The following is a 16,428-nucleotide window of genomic DNA, read 5'->3' on the forward strand; positions in this document are numbered from 1 at the left end:
TATCACACCAGTCCTTTCCGTGACCTCTTTCAGGGCTTTTACATTCTCCTCATAAATGATCCTGATTGTTTTTTTGTTTTGTTTTTTTTAATTAAAAGAATCAAACTTTTAAAACAAACAAACAGAAGGAAATAAACTCAATGAAGGCTCAGGACTGCAGAGCTCCTCAAACATTATTCGATGAACAGAAAGCAGAGACAGAAAAATGTCTTCTTTGGTTCATTTTTATTTCTTTAGGGCAACAATAACAACAGCAGATTTCCCACCATGGATGAAATGCATGTTTACTGTCATAAACCCAATTGCATGAATCATATGAAGACCAAATTGACACATCTGTGAAAACGTCTCAGAAAAGGTCAAAGTTAATTCTGATTATCTACCGGATATAAAAATAACATTAAAACTTTGTTATTCAACAACAAAGGTCATAAATTTTGACTTGGAATTGTAAATATATTGTTGCTGTAAGTATTTTTGCTTACAGCAAACCTTCAAATGTGTTTTCAGACAAGTGTTCAGCGACACCTCAGACTTTTGAATACATCTAAAACTGAAAACCCACAAAGTTTTGCGTGAAAACAAACATCATCTGTTCCAGTTTTTAAGGAGGCTGCGAGTGTCATGTGTTTCAGTACGTCTCACAGGTACTTGAGACTTGAATGTAAAATTCTGGAAAAATGACCAACAGCAACATGAGCAGTTTACTTTCACAGGAAATTCAAATTTTCCCTTTCAGAGTTAGTGCTGCTGACTTCCTCTGATTCAGCCTCATCTTTTATGACCTGGCTGTGAATAAAACATTTTAAAAAAGGCCCTAAAGGTTAAGGCGCGGCACACAATGGCCACGATTTGACTCCTGGTAGCAGGAAACTCTTTGGGGGTCTGCCTCTCTGTGACAATTTGGTATTAGTTTACTCATTTCATGTTTGACGTGCATGAACCTATACATGAAACCACCATGTATGATTAAGGGCAGTGGCAGCATCCTTTATCACTCATTTGTACAACACATTAACACATTTCAGAAAAAGCTGTAACTCCAGAGTGCAGTGTTTACTGCATTGTTTAAAGCCCACAGTTTTTTTTTATTAAAACGGCTAAAGAACTGATCGGGTGTCAAAACTGAGATCGCTTTGTGAAAGCATAATTTTGAATAATCATACTCGTCAGTTATTTGGGAACCAAGGAGACTGGCTGCTTCAGCTTTAAAGCACAAAATCTTTTGAAGTTCTTTTGGTGTCATGAAGCTCCAGATGTTAAAGTGGGTGATGGATGCGACTGTTCTCAGGTGAGTTATGGAGCCATGCAGCTGGAATGTGAGGGAAAAATGTAAACCCCACAGTTAGGTGGTGGATTTGAATTCTGGGCCTTGTTGGTGTGAGGCAACACTGCTAACCATGACTCCATGGTGGTAAATGGTAAATGGCCTGCATTTGTATAGCGCTTTTCTAGTCCATAGGACCCCAAAGCGCTTTACACTACATTCAGTCATTCACCCATTCACACACACAGGCGATGGCAAGCTACATTGTAGCCACAGCTGCCCTGGGGCGCACTGACAGAGGTGAGGCTGCCGGACACTGGTGCCACCGGGCCCTCTGACCACCACCAGTAGGCAAACATGGGGTTAGTATCTTGCCCAAGGATATTTGGCATGCAGCCAGGATGCAGCCTGGGATCGAACCACCAACCTTCTGATTAGTGGCTGACCTGCTCTGCCACCTGAGCTACAGCCACCTGGTGCTGCCTGTTCTTTTCATAAATGTTGGAGCAGTGCAGTTTTACGCCTAGAATGGTGCACTGGTTTTCTTCTGCTGCTATTATTGCTGTGCAGCATATCTATCTCCTAACATTCTTTACTAATAATAATTAGTATATACAAATTTGTCTTACAGGTAAATATGATGAGATGGCGAGTAAATGCACCAAAATTTCCTTCTGATGTGCACTGGTGGGCATTCTGAATGAAAATAAAGTGGCTATTCTATTCTATTTTATTCTACAGGGTGGGCCATTTATATGGATACACCGTAATAAAATGGGAATGGTTGGTGATATTAAAGTCCTGTTTGTGGCACATTAGTATATGTGAGGGGGCAAACTCCTCAAGATGGGTGGTGAGCATGGTGACTATTTAGAAGTCGGCCATCTTGGATACAATTTTTGTTTTTTCAATAGGAAGAGGGCCATGTGACACATCAAACTTATTGGTAATGTCACAAGAAAAACAATGGTGTGCTTGGTTTCAACGTAACTTTATTCTTTCATGAGTTATTTACAAGTTTCTCTTTGTTCACAGCCATTGACATGTCGAAGAGGTTAACACGTGAGGAGCGGATCGAAATTGTGTTAATATCTGGTGAACGCAGTAACTGGGTCATTGCAGCAGATTTCAATGCAAGACACCCTACGAGACCACCCATCTCCCATGCTACAGTTATACAGTTAGCAAACTGCTTGCTCGTGAAACTGGTTCAGTGTTGGATTTGCCAAAATGTGGACGCAAGAAAACTGTCACTAATGAAGAAACATCAGTGGCTGTCCTAGCTTCATTCAGCAAGAGCCCACAGCGTAGCACTCGCCGCATGTCACTGGAGAGTGGCATTAGTCGAACATCCCTTCGGCAGATATTAGCACTCACAAATGGCACCCTTACAAACTCCAGCTACTGCAGTATGTCAATGAGGATGACCCAGATCGGTGCACAGAATTTGCAGAATGGGCAAAAGAAAAATTGGAACAGGACCCTCAGTTCACGCAAAAGATTTTGTTCAGTGATGAGGCAAACTTTTATGTGAATGGTGAAGTTAACAAACAAAACCACCGCTATTGGTCTGACACTAACCCACATTGGATGGATTCCTCCAAGACTGTTGGAACAACAAAAGTGATGGTTTGGTGTGGTATATGGGGTACAACGCTAGTGGGTCCATTCTTCACTAATGGAAACCTCAAGGCCACTGGATATTTGAAATTGCTACATGATGATGTGTTTCCCTCTTTATGCACTGAAGCTGGCACGTTCCCTGAGTTTTTCCAGCAAGATGGTGCACCACCACATTATGGGTGCCAGGTCCGAGCATTCCTAGATGAACAGTTTCCTGGAAAGTGGATTGGTCATCGTGGGCCAGTTGAAGGGCCCCCAAGGTCTCCCGATCTGACCCCCTTAGACTTTTATCTTTGGGGTCATCTGAAGGCAATTGTCTATGGTGTGAAGATACGAGATGTGCAGCACCTGAAACTGATACTGGATGCCTGTGCTGGCATTTTTCCTGCGGTGTTGCTATCAGTGTGTGAAGAGTGGGAGAAGAGGGTTGCATTGACAGTCCAACACAATGGGCAGCACACTGAACACACATCAGAAACTTGTAAATAACTCATGAAAGAATAAAGTTACGTTGAAACCAAGCACACCATTGTTTTTCTTGTGACATTACCAATAAGTTTGATGTGTCACATGGCCCTCTTCCTATTGAAAAAACAAAAGTTGTTTCCAAGAAGGCCAACTTCTAAATGGCCACCATGCTCACCACCCATCTTGAGGAGTTTGCCCCCTCACATATACTAATGTGCCACAAACAGGACTTTAATATCACCAACCATTCCCATTTTATTACGGTGTATCCATATAAATGGCCCACCCTGTACTTGTACTGTTTTCAGGCTTTAACTGATGGGCTGTTGATTTTTTTTTCAGTGATCAGACTTCTTTGGAGAATGGTAAAAATTAAAAATGCAATCAAAGACCCAAAGGTACCAGTTCATGGCTTTGTAATTTACTTCAAGTATAAAAAATAACTCCTCTTATCATATAAAAAAAATCACAAAGAGTTCATTTATAAACCTGTCATCAAGGTGAAACCTATTCAAACTCACGTATCTGAAGGCAGAAGACCTTGTTGGTCCATAAATCTGAGAGCTCTAAGGACTCAGCAGGTAAAGTTTAGCCACTGTTCCGAACTTGTTTCGATCAAACAATCAAGTTTTTGTTCTTGTCTCTGGGACGAAGCTAAACGTGTCAGATCCACTTGATTCACTCTGCATCCTGGAGAATGAAGTGATTTCTATCCCGAGTCAAAAGCATCTTTGGAACAGCTCATTCCTTCTGCTGTCCATGACTCCACAGGCTGGAGGCTAGCTGGTCACGAGGACCTGGACCTGCTATGATGGCAGTTCCTCCTCTGCAGCAGCAGTCGGGACATTGATGTTTGGGTCGTCGTCAACCTGGTAACACTTTCCCAGGTTCTTAATAATGTTAAAGTTGGACCGGGCCGTTTCTGCCAGGCTGTTTTCCAAAATCCAACCATCTGATTCCGACTCTGGATCACCCAGCCGGAGAACGTTCTCCATGGCCGTCTGCAGATAACGGACACCTGTCAGAACCAGCAGCTGGTGAAAAAAGGAAATACAGTATGTTTAATCGAGTTTAGACTTCAGTCACAGTGGAGACCACAGTGTGACCAGAAGTATTGTGACTGTGTGCCCCCATCTTGTGATCTCCCTGCCTTTAACATGGTTGCTTTTAAGACACTGAAACTGCTCAGTGTTAAATCTGCAATAAGAGTGTTAGTCTGCTATGGGGATCTTGATTGGATGGGGTCAAGCTGACACTTTTGGTCCCACCTTTTGTAATAATCCAGTGATTAAGGGTGGTAAAACGGTGTGCACATCAGACTGGTATTACTGTACGAAGCTAGGGTCAGACCACATGCTCTCACCCACAGAATGAGCCGAATGTAAATGTGACAAATTTATCATTTATAAACATATAAACACACAAGAGCAGTCAGTTCATTTTATTAACCATGAGCAGTGTTAATCTGTGGCTCAAAAAAAAGGGTATAAGAAACACACTCAGTGCAAGCTCGGGATTTACTTCTGTTTTTCTCCAAAAACAACGAGATGAGGCTGAAGGAGGATCAATATGCTCATGATATCAGGGAGAACTCTGCTGATATAAGCTGCTGGGACTGTGCAAGGTCCTGAGATCTAAGTCTCAGGTGAAGCTCAGGATTTATCCAAAAGAGCTGCATGATCACTAAATGAAAGTTGTGTAGAACAGCTGACCTGTGAGGTGAACATTATTTACTGTCGGATCCTAAGGCATCCCTGAGTTCATCAAGGTACTCTTGTTGCTCACATCATTTTTTCTGCAGTGATGGAAACTGAATTGGAGTTCTGTACCCAGGCTCTTGTCTCACATCCGCAGTTAGAAAAGTGCCATGAGGGTGTCTCTGAAAAAACGCTACAGGAATCGTTTGGTGGCTTTCCAGCTGATGCTCGAGCTCCTGTGATAGGCCAATAGAGAGGAAAAGACACTCTCTATTGGTGCTGCTCCACTTCCTCACTTTCATTGTTGGACTCTACCAGCGCAGCTATGCATGAGCCAGAGTACAAAATGATCCATCTTCATCTGATACAAGGCCGTCATCTTCCGAAACCAGCTGATTTACATTCTGTTACTTTAATAGGCCCTCACATTCTTTGGATTAGATTAGTTTATATTTGATTTGCATGTTTACCTCAATATTTGAAAATTTAGCCACATTTAGTGAACATCTGAGATTAGATCATGGCATATATCACAGAAAGTGAGTCTCCTTTAAAACCACAGAGGTCCACGATGGTGGCTTTGCAGATCTTATTGGGGTTTTAAAAAATCTCTTTTTATGGAGCTGATTTGTAAACCTCTGTGCTTTCACTTCTGTTCTGTATGAACCGACGGTTCTAGTTTCAGCAAAATCACCAGTACCTCAAAAAGCCAGATGAGCAGCACGGTGAGGCCAATCGACTGCATGATGCCGGTGTAGTGGTCTAGCAGGGCCTGTCGGCAGCCCCGCCTCCACAGGTTCAGCTGCTGGCTTTGCTTGTCTTGGGTCGAGCTGGTGCTGAGATGCTGCTGGATGCAGGGCCAAGGGGAGAAGGTGCTGCAGCAGCTAAAGGGAACACCATCCATCAGGTACTTCCCCTCCACATTACTCCTCATACGACTGAAAGGGAGGAACAGGAACTGTTGCTACTGCATGCAGAGCAGTTAGTCAGTCAATCGTTTCACTAGCTGGGCCCACTTCCTCATTTTAGGTTTGGCAGCACTTTTTAGTAGATAAAGGCAAATGGCTTAATCAAGAATTGAGCTAAGGTTTGGGGAAGGCCTCGATTGAGACTGTCGGTGTCAGGGCTCTGTGTGCGGGCAGGTGGAGATGTGGATCCAAGTGCAGGACTCTCAGATGGAAATATAACTGAAAACCACAGCTTTATTGCTGGCACCAACAAAACAGAAACCAAACATGAACACACTAACTGGAACACACAGGCAGAATCTGAGGGTACGACACGACACTGAGCACAGGAAAACACAGGGCTAATATACACAGGGTGGTAATCAGCGAATGGGCAACAGGAGGGAGACACAGCTGGGAATTAAATTCAATACATGTTGCAGCTGTTTCTAAGTGATGTTTGTATGCTGTTTGTGGAGTCATGATCTTCCAAGGGATCTCATGATCAAATTTAAAGAAACTAAAGGTGCAGAAACAATTATCACATGTTTTTATCAGAATGATTGATAAAGTTTCTGTCATTGCTAACTTATAACTTATGTTTAATAAGTTATCTGAAGTTATTTGACTGGACCCTATTGGTTAATCCTAATTAATCTATGACACCTGACCTCTGTAGCGTACAGGCTTAACTGCATTAGACCAGTGGCCTAAATCCTTCAGGGGTCAGTCTGCTTACTGTCTGTTGGAAGAGAAACACCCACATTTCCACATAGGTGTTCTATAAACAGGCCTTCAGTTAGAAATAATAAAGTCAGGGGAAGCAGTGTGAACTGTGTGAACAACTCACACTGCTGGTAAATAAAAGACTAACTAAACAGACACACAATCAGTCAATGCAGCATCTAATGAAACTTTATTTAAAAGTTGCAGTCGGTCATTTTTAGAAGTTTTTAATAGAAAAAAAGTCTTCATAAATATATACTGATTAATGCGTAATTCCGTCTTCCAACAAGCTGATGCCCTCTGACTCCTCTGACTCATCGACTCTTATCAGACTCTCTTCCAGAGTAAATGGACCTAGACACCGCCGTGTTGCCCTGCCATCTTGAATGCAGTGGCTAAGAATGACATGGCCGTCCCACCTGCATGATGACAATGGAACAGACCTGCCACATAGTACCACAGTTACATTTAATTTATAGATCACAAACAAATAAATGTCTTTTTCCTCATCCCTTATCTCCACCTCATCCCTCTTCCTCCTCACCACAAACTGTATCTTGCTAATTAAAGCCAGGGCTCTGACACATAAAAATGTGCACGAACACACTTATTTATTCCTAAAATTGTCATCCGACTAAACAACAACAACAACAGCCGGTTATAAACCAACATTAAAACAAATGTCCCAAAAATCAAACAGTTTGATTATATTCTCATATGGTATGAGAGTTTATTTGCTAAGTCTCCAAGCCTGAAAACATTAGATCAGCCTTGAAGAAAGTTTCCCAAACACCAGCTAACAGAGGCTAACAGCAGCATTTACCGACAGAAATGTTCAGCAGATCTTCAGCAACTCACCTCAGTATCACAAGTGAGCTCCTCTGACTCATCGACTCTTATCAGACTCTCTTCCAGAGTAAATGGACCTGGACACCAACAGCTGAGATAACAGCAGACTACACTCACTACAACTAATGGACAGCCAGAGGTGTTTGTCCTACAGCAGCCACCACAGCTAGGATTATGCACTAAATAAATTGTGAGGGGTAAGAAAAAAGACCTCAGTTCAATCTGCTATCTACTGACATCTAGACTAATATTTTACATATTTTGAACTCTTAATGTACTATCTGATGTAATTTCTAAGATTTTCTACAGTGAAAGGGTTTGTGGAAAGTGTTACGTTATGTTTTGCACTAATACTGGGGGTTTTTCTGACAGACACCTTTAGGCGGGGTGTAGTTTTTAACCTGGTGCGCTTTGGTCTGATACACTCTACTGAAGGACCCTGTACCTGCTACCATATGATGCACATGGTAATTCACATGGTAATTCACAGTAATCAACAAACCCAGAAAGACTCAGCATGTCCTGCTCAACTTACTCTACCACAGCACTGCTGCTCATGTCCAGGTAGCGGCTGCTGATCCACTGGATGTGGAACCAGTCTCGGTATCCTGTGTTCCCACAGCACTGGAACTGGATCTGCAATAGGTCCACAGTTCTCTTCAGGTTGCAGCGGCCCGGAGTGTCTGTGTCTTTATAGTATCGCATGGCATTCCTCAGGCCCATAAACAGGGATTCCTCCATTTGACTGCGAATGCCGTAGCACATGAGCGCCCCTGCCAGGACGCAAGAGGTGAAGAAGAAGGTGCATATGATGTACGGCATCATCACCAGCTTCCAGCGCAGGAACTTGTTGGTGTCGGCACAGTCCAGGCAGATCTTGCCACCGAAAAAGTTGATGCAGCAGGCTGCTAGTCCTGTGGTGATCAGCATATGTGGCACATAGAGGATTCCCTGCTCCGACATCACTTCTTGCCATTTGTGAATCTCTACTCTGAGGAATAAGCCAAGGCCAAAGAGGATAGTTCCTGTCACTACAGAAATCCAATTAAGCAGCCAGAGAACCTCAGCTAGCTTCTCTCTCTCCACCTTGCTAAATGTCACCTTCCCAACTGCCATGACCGTTCTCAGGTTTCTGAGTGACTCACGGCTAAGAAGCTGCTAACATGGCCAAAAGGTTGCCACCCTCAGTGTGCATGAACACTTTTGACCACAAGGTGCTGCATAACAATCTACTGTCAGGCTGTCTGAGCTAAAAAGTTTATGTTCTACATAACAACATGACAGCATATTGTTTGTGCATATGCCTTTTTGTTTCAATACTGAAACTTGTTTACAAATTAATATAATTTTAAGCCACCAAATTCATCATTCTCACTTCATTTGCTCACAGCTAAAGCTTCTAAAGGCCCACCGACTGAAATATTTAAGGTTGCACTTTTCATGAATATCAATCATTTATGATTGTTAAATGATTGATAAAACACAGAAAAACACAACAGGAGATAAGATGTACCACAATGTAAGGAGTGTTTTGTAAATCAATTGTGAGCGTGAATATGTAAAGACGAAGGCACAGAGCAATCAGGCTTTTTAGAAGCTGGTTGTGTGCACTCTGACTGGTTTCGAATCAGGCCTTCATTTCATCTCTTCGAAATAAGAAAAACTTCCCTTTGGACAAACAGTTCTGAGAACTAGTCTAAACTAAGGTGTTTGGATCTTGCTGTCATGAACCATCAGGCAGATGGGGTATGGTGGCTCAATTGTGAAGTCCACACAGGTGCGAGAGGTTCAGAGGTCAGAGGTCAGGCTTCAGTGTGGACTTTTCTTTAAATGAAAGCTGCAGGATGGAGCAGGAAGGAGGCTGCTGCCCGCTGAGTGTCATAAGCAGCTTACAGAGATATTTTAGGCACTCCTGACTGCAGACCACAACTTGACATGATCAGCATTAGAGCACTGCGGGGAAGAAAGAAGGTCAGTTTATCAAAACTGGCACAAATACTAAGAACCACCATCATCAGAATCCCAGCTGTGTGATTCCCAGAGGATTAAGAATCATATAGACACACCCATTAGCGTTGACTTAGATGAAATAACTCCAACTTAGGTCTAACTGATGCTTTTACACTGCACAAACAAAGACAGATGTAAACATCTACTAATCCAAATGTTCTTTCTTTTGTCTGCCGAGGTCCATGAATGCTTTCCAAAGCATAAGACTATACATTTCTACAACATGCACGAACTGAAGGCATTTTTTTTCTTTTCATTATTATAAATCAGAGGAAAGTGCAAAGATGAGACGAGCTAAGGATGCTAGCTGTCAGGCAGCACATATACACTTATCCAATCAGCCAATACTATGCCCACAATACAACACATGGCAAAATCTTTACCTTGGGTAGTGAAATCTAACACCTGCTGCTAGTCCATTGTCGTGCTGATCTCCCGCTATCCCGGAGCAAGGTGAGCTCTGACACAAAGCAAATATTGAAGCTGAGAAGAGCAATTTTGAAGTGCCTGTTAACTCACCATCCTGTACTTCTAATCCCCTTACAGATAATCAGCTGTAATAAGCTGACACAATCTCCAACCCTCGACTCACCAGCTAGGCCTTCAGCAGAAAGACACATCCACTCTTTAAATCATGCTGATCTGAACATATTGCAAGAGTATATTAGGAGGGAGGGGGAGAGCAGATGATGGAGTAGAGATGAGGTGGATGGGGTCAGTTAAGCTCCTGTGGAAAAGATAGGAGAAGGGAGTGTATACGGTAGTGACATATTTCTTAATAATTAAGTGGTTTAACCCTATTTGCTAATATTATTTAATTCAACATGTTTTACACATAATCACCTGTTATTTGTGAGGGATGGACACGTTTGGGGATAGTTGGGATGACGTGTTGCTTCAAGTTATATTCATTCAGAAAGTTTAAAGCTTTTCAGTTTCTTTGTACAAGTGGTTGTATTCCTCTAATATCCAATCTTTTTCTGTGAAACTCCACAACAGCATGAAATTAGGAAATTCAAGGACTCCGTGCTGTGCAACTTGTAGACTTTCCTAACAGAAATTTGTGTCATGAACATAACTGTCACTATCAGTTTTCAGTCATCCTATTTTGTTTTATTTTAACTGCAACCAAACAGAAGACAGCATTGACTGTAGCAAGCACAACTATCAGCATCCTCATGTACAGACATGTGTAGACATATGCTCCAAATCATAATCCCCAGAGTTTCTCCTTTAGTCAGCGATCTCTCTGACTAAAGGAGAAATTGCGCGAAGCACCTAAATAAACACATGAACTCAGATTCACATCACTGCATCTCAGTTTATTGACGTACTGCAAAGCATACATGATATGAAGATAGCCTGTTACATTAACTGCAGGTAAAAGATGCTGAAGAAATACATGCACAGTGAGAGAAATATGTTTATTCAAGGCTGATTAAAAGGAAGCAAGCTGATCAAAGCCTTTACTACAGACTAACAAAACAAAGCATTTAATGATGTAAGCACACGCCATCAGTACCTTCAGTGAGAATCTGTAGAATGTAGAAAAGTCACTGGTTTATACAAGCACAATAACATGAACACAAATGATGTTTTTGGCTTAAGTCATTCTGAAAACTTGGTTAACTGTAAAAAGGAGAAAAATATTAACTCTTCCCAACCCAAAAATTACAGGTACCGTTAGGGTTCTTTGAATTAATAGATTTGAATAACCCACTAAGTAAGTAAGTAAAACTTTATTTTTATAGCACTTTTCACAGACAGATGTCACAAAGTGCTTCACGAGAGAGGTAACAAAAACACAATACAATCATAAATACATCGTAAACGCCCCGCTCTAATTAAAGGTATGACACCACAATATCACTGTAAAAACTACACCTTCATTACTATGATTTTTAAGGTTCATTGATAAAAACTTTCTCCAACACAAACTATTGAAGAACTGAGATTTCTGCCACACTGTGAAATAAAAAAGGCTGGAGAGTCTAACATGAATAATTAAGAGGCTTTTAGAAATCTTTACTGTCTATGAATCCAGGTGTTAGCTATAGAAATGCACAGCAACTGACCAGTATAACCATAAATTTTATCCACACTGGTGAATGCACCATCTGTTTTTCATATGTGACTTGATCTATTATTATAGGTCATCGATCTGTCCATGTCATTCAGGCAGAGACCATGCTGTGGAGACACTCTATGTAGACCCACAGCATCTTCTCACACAGTATAACACACAAAAATAAAATAGAATAAAAATGAAATAGAATATAAAAACAGTAAAACGTGGCAAAAAAAAAGTTTCACATCTGTTTTAATAGATTTTAACAGAATATCCTGAGACGTCAGAATGAAAGTAGACCAGTTACTTTCTGGCCGTTGTCCACTTCTAGCCGCCTGTGCCTCAATTTTATTCTGCAACCTAGACATCCACATTACTCACACTCTCACATAACACATACATATAGGGCCTTGGGGGTGGGCATGTTTTACAGCATCCAGAGGATGGTCGGTGTATTCCAACCCACTTCTGGCACTGGTGCCCTACCCTCAATTTTAAATGCATATAGACACTAAGGGTTTTCGGGAGGAGCCGTGCTGCTCTCTGAGAGGAAGCAAGTACCATGCTCTCCTGTGTTTTAAATGCACTTTAGAACAGCACACAGCAACACTACATATGAGCGGGCGTAGGGAGGTTTGGGGTCTTCACTCACCCCGGTTCTGTTAGCCGTCAGGGCTGGGGGGCTGGGAGGAGGTGCTGGCCATCAGATTGGGGTCTGGGATGCGGGGCCTCCCTGCTACTGCAGATAAGGAGGTGGTCCGCTTGCCTCCATCCCAGAGAGAAGGGTTACATCTCCTGGGTTTAGGTGCGGCTTGCCCCTCTGGGGGCGGGGGTACCTGGACCTGGGATATAGAGTATGTTTGGGGAGTGCGACTGTCTGTGCAGTGTCTATTTGTGTCTGTCTACACGTTGGGTGAGTGCCGAGTATTTGGTTGTGCATATGGGGGTGGGAATGCATGTTTGTGTCCGCGTGCGCCTGTTCGTCTGTGTCTATATGTCAGGTTGGGTCTTAGACTCAACCTCTCTGGGTACATCTCAGGCCCTCCAAAGTACGGAGGCCTATCTCCCCTCACCACACCCCCTGCCGGTGGCAGATGCCCTCAGACATTGGTGTGTTGGTGGTCCTTGTTGTCTTGGGCTGGTCGCTCATTTATGTACCGGCTCACTCCTGGAGGCCGATTGGCGGGGCCTGGCGCCTGTGGCCCGCCTGGGCCCCTTCCGGGGGATGGGATGCCCTCAGGCCTCTGGCCTCTGGGCCTGAAGCTCGGTCCTCTCTGGCACAGCTGGTTGCCGACAGAGCCCGTGGGCACGCCACTGCAACCCCCTCTGGCCTCTGCTCCGTAGCTGCTGGGTGACCTCTCGTTTGGGGCTCTACTCAGCTCTTCCCAGGAGGGTGGCACGGTTTCCCCCCTTTTGGTGGTCCTCCTCGGGTCCTTGTACTCTGGGGCCTCTGTATATATGGGGCCTGGATCTCCTCCATACCTGCTTCATACCCTGGTGGACGGGGCTGTGGCTCCCCACACTCCCTAGCAGATCGTTACATGGAGAAACCTTTGGAATACATGCATGCTGATCCACACAGGTATGCACACAGGTGTACACACGGGTGTTCACAGACGCGGACTACACCTTTCTTGGCTGCTGCCTCAAAGCACATTGTGCGCTGTCTATTTTGTGTGCTGCACAATAGCGTTTAATATTTAGTATCTTCTGTTATCTACTGCTAGCTAGTTTATTGTGATGGCGCTGTTTTTATTATGTTGCTCTTTTTTTGTTTGCTTTCTCTTCTGTTTTTTTTTTCTCTAGACAGGTAATCCAGGTGTTTTGTTTGTTTTTCTTTCTTTCTTCCCCCCTTTCTCACCGTCTCTTCTCCCCTCTGGTTTTCTTTCTCTCCCTCTCTTTCTTTCATTCTTTCTCCCTGTTCTATCCCCCAGTCAGTGCAACCGAAAATAAAATAAATTCATAATTATAATAAAGGTCAATCAAATGGACCAATATGGCGAGGCCATGATGATCCACTTGGTAAAATAAATCCGCTTGGCATCTTTCTTGGCCTTAAGACAACAATTCTGATGGCTAAAGATCCAAATGGGACACACACACAAAAAAAGAAAGTAGACCAGTTAGGATTAGCATCACAGCCATCAAAGCCATCATAAAAAAAATATTTGTAAAAGCAGGGAGTCATTACATTTGTATGTTATAATGTACAGTACATTTCCTATGATAAACATGTGTATGGCGTTATTTTTATGCCACTATTCTGAGCGCACGTAAAAAACATTTGCAGGTGCAAGTGTTGCATTTTGAGGAGAAATTTATTTTGAACGAAGAAAAGCTAAATTTAAGTGAACAAAATTCATTGCTGCTTGCAAAAAATGTATTTCAGTGTTTGCTATTATCCATACACACACACAATAGCAGCCTCTCTCTCTCAGTTTTTGTATTTGCGCTTGCTCGCAAAACATTAGAGCACTTATGCAAATATGTGATGTCTTGATAAATCGAGCAGATATTTGAAGTTTACACAGCACCATTCTCGCATGAAAATATGTTAAAAGTTTATTTTGTGACCCAGAAAGAGTAATATTTCAAACTCCGCCACTCTGTGTTCCTCCGCCACTGCTTCGTTTGAGTTTTGGACGAAATGGATTCTGGAATATTGCATTTCGTCATTTTGAGCTGATTGGAGACCAAAACAGCCAATCAGATTTTTTTGCATCCACATCTGTGATTGGCTGGTTTTGTGGCACAAATATAACGGTGTACAGAAAGAGTTGAATGCGCACAGGCAGAAATGTTGAGAGTGCAAGCAACACATTGTAAGCAAGCGCAATTGCAAAAGCTGAGCGAGAGGCGCTGCTATTGTGTATGTGTATGGATAATAGCAAACACTGAAATGCATTTTTTGCACACAGCAATGAATTTTGTTCACTCAAATTTAGCTTTTCTTTGCTCAAAATAAATTTCTCCTCAAAATGCAACACTTGCACCTGCAAATTTTTTTCACGTGCGCTCAGAATAGTGGCACAAAAATAACACCATACATGTCTGTCAACTGCTGGCAAGTTTGTATTCACAGCCCCTTCCAATACTGTCATACATGTCTGCATGACCATGGGGTAAAAAAAAAACAAAAAACAAAAAACAGGATTACATTATTTTCAGCTCTTTGGTAGGACATTCATTCATTCACCACCAAACGTCTGGTGACCACCTCTCTGTTATGCAGAATCAGTAGGAGGGTAACTGCTACATGGTCCTTTGGTTTATAGTCTGTGGTGTGCAGAGTGAAAACCACCATCAGCAGTAGATTGCAGTCAGGAGCAGACTCTCTCCTACAACTCACACAGAGATGCAGTGGACTCATATGACCAGAACCCAAACCCGAACCCAAAGGCAGGGTAGACTGGTTCGGTGAATGTGGTGTGGAAGGTGTGCAGGAGGGACAGTTTTTCCGAGCAGACTCGGTAGAAGGACACAGTACCAGCAGGACAGTCCACATACACTGCTATTCTTTTAGGTAGAGTAGCACCATAGGGAAGATAGACAACATGTTCTCTCTTGTTGTGCCAAAAAGAATATTTCTCTTGAGTGCAGATTAGACTCCAGCACTGGTCATTCCACCCGAGCCTGCAGTCCGCACTGTTCCCTTTCCTGCTGATTCTTTTGTACGTCACTGCTATGACAACTTGCCCTTCCCTCTCCACCTCCCAGTAACAACGACCAGTCAGACCATTTTTACACAGCACCTGCCAGCAGCAGTAGTCAAACCTCTCTGGATGATTTGGATAGGGCTGTTCCTCTTTCACCACAGTCACCTTCTTGTTGTCGTCAGACAGTTTGAGGTTTCTGTGCGCTGTATTTGGATCCAGTTCAAGCCCACAGAAATCTGAAAGAAACAACAGCACAAAGTATTATTCTATCATCCAACCACAGACTCACAAAACAAATTTTTTTTTTTTTTTTTTTGGAGGTATAAGTGACCACATTTGAAGGTGGTTCGATACCCATCTGCTCCAGTCTGTGTGGCAATTTGCCAAGGGTATTTGCCAGTGTCAAATACCCTTGGGCAAGATACTAACCCCAAGTTGACCGATCAGAGTAAGAATATGTGTGAATGTTAGATAGGACTTACATAGAAAGAGCATAGAATATGTGGGAAAGATAGGGTAGAAAAGCACTGTTTAAGAACCAGTCCATTTACCATTTACACTGACACAGACATCTGCTATTTGGTGATATGTGAAATTACAATTCTAGAAATTCATTCATCAAAACTGGAGCTCATACTACTTGAACAGTGAGTTAGTAAAACTAACCACACAGCCGCCATATTATTTGTCAGATAATTGCATTAAAAATGCTGCAAAAGGCACAAACATAGCCAAAATATCCAGTTTACGGACTCCAATTAGCTGAAATGAATCCTAACAGACTATTGACCATGACTAAACAGTGAAGGAGGTCATGACCCTAATACTGCAAAGCTGGTTTTTGCAGATTAGTTCCTCTTTACATCATAGGAAAATTGAAATTTTAATATATGAATGTTTCTTACACTTCCTCAGACCAGGTTTCAGTCGCTGTTCTCCACAATGGTCCAACCTGAGGGAGGAAAAGTCGAAAAATAATTTATTTTCTCATTTATTTATTTCTACTGTTGAGTTTTTAATAATAATTTATTATTTAGGGCCCCATTTATGGAACGCCAGGACTGCCATAATGAATTAATTAAATACACCATTAAATAATTAATTAAATGTGGCAATA

General features: G+C 42.4%; 2 protein-coding genes across 2 annotated transcripts in view; both read right to left on the reverse strand.

The window, feature by feature from the left end:
* Positions 1-3,629: 3,629 nt before the first annotated feature.
* LOC102209062 (photoreceptor outer segment membrane glycoprotein 2-like) lies at positions 3,630-10,111 on the reverse strand. Its single transcript, XM_005754646.1, has 4 exons — positions 9,971-10,111; positions 8,113-9,530; positions 5,756-5,993; positions 3,630-4,392 (listed from the first exon to the last, which is right to left on the reverse strand). The coding sequence occupies exons 2-4, from the start codon at positions 8,691-8,693 to the stop codon at positions 4,165-4,167; spliced, it is 1,047 nt and encodes a 348-aa protein (XP_005754703.1). The 5' UTR covers positions 8,694-9,530; positions 9,971-10,111; the 3' UTR covers positions 3,630-4,164.
* A 4,698-nt stretch (positions 10,112-14,809) lies between these two features.
* Positions 14,810-16,428, reverse strand: part of LOC102209351 (NACHT, LRR and PYD domains-containing protein 3-like) — a 27,141-nt gene continuing 25,522 nt past the window's right edge. The window contains exons 7-8 of the mRNA XM_005754647.1: positions 16,217-16,263; positions 14,810-15,547 (exon numbers count right to left, since the gene is read on the reverse strand). Coding sequence (XP_005754704.1) covers positions 14,994-15,547; positions 16,217-16,263 — 601 coding nt within the window. The 3' untranslated portion in view covers positions 14,810-14,993. The remainder of the gene's footprint in view (positions 15,548-16,216; positions 16,264-16,428) is intronic.

Source organism: Pundamilia nyererei, unplaced genomic scaffold, assembly GCF_000239375.1.
Source record: "Pundamilia nyererei isolate P.nyererei 1_Seehausen unplaced genomic scaffold, PunNye1.0 scaffold00615, whole genome shotgun sequence".
NCBI classification, from domain to species: domain Eukaryota; kingdom Metazoa; phylum Chordata; class Actinopteri; order Cichliformes; family Cichlidae; genus Pundamilia; species Pundamilia nyererei.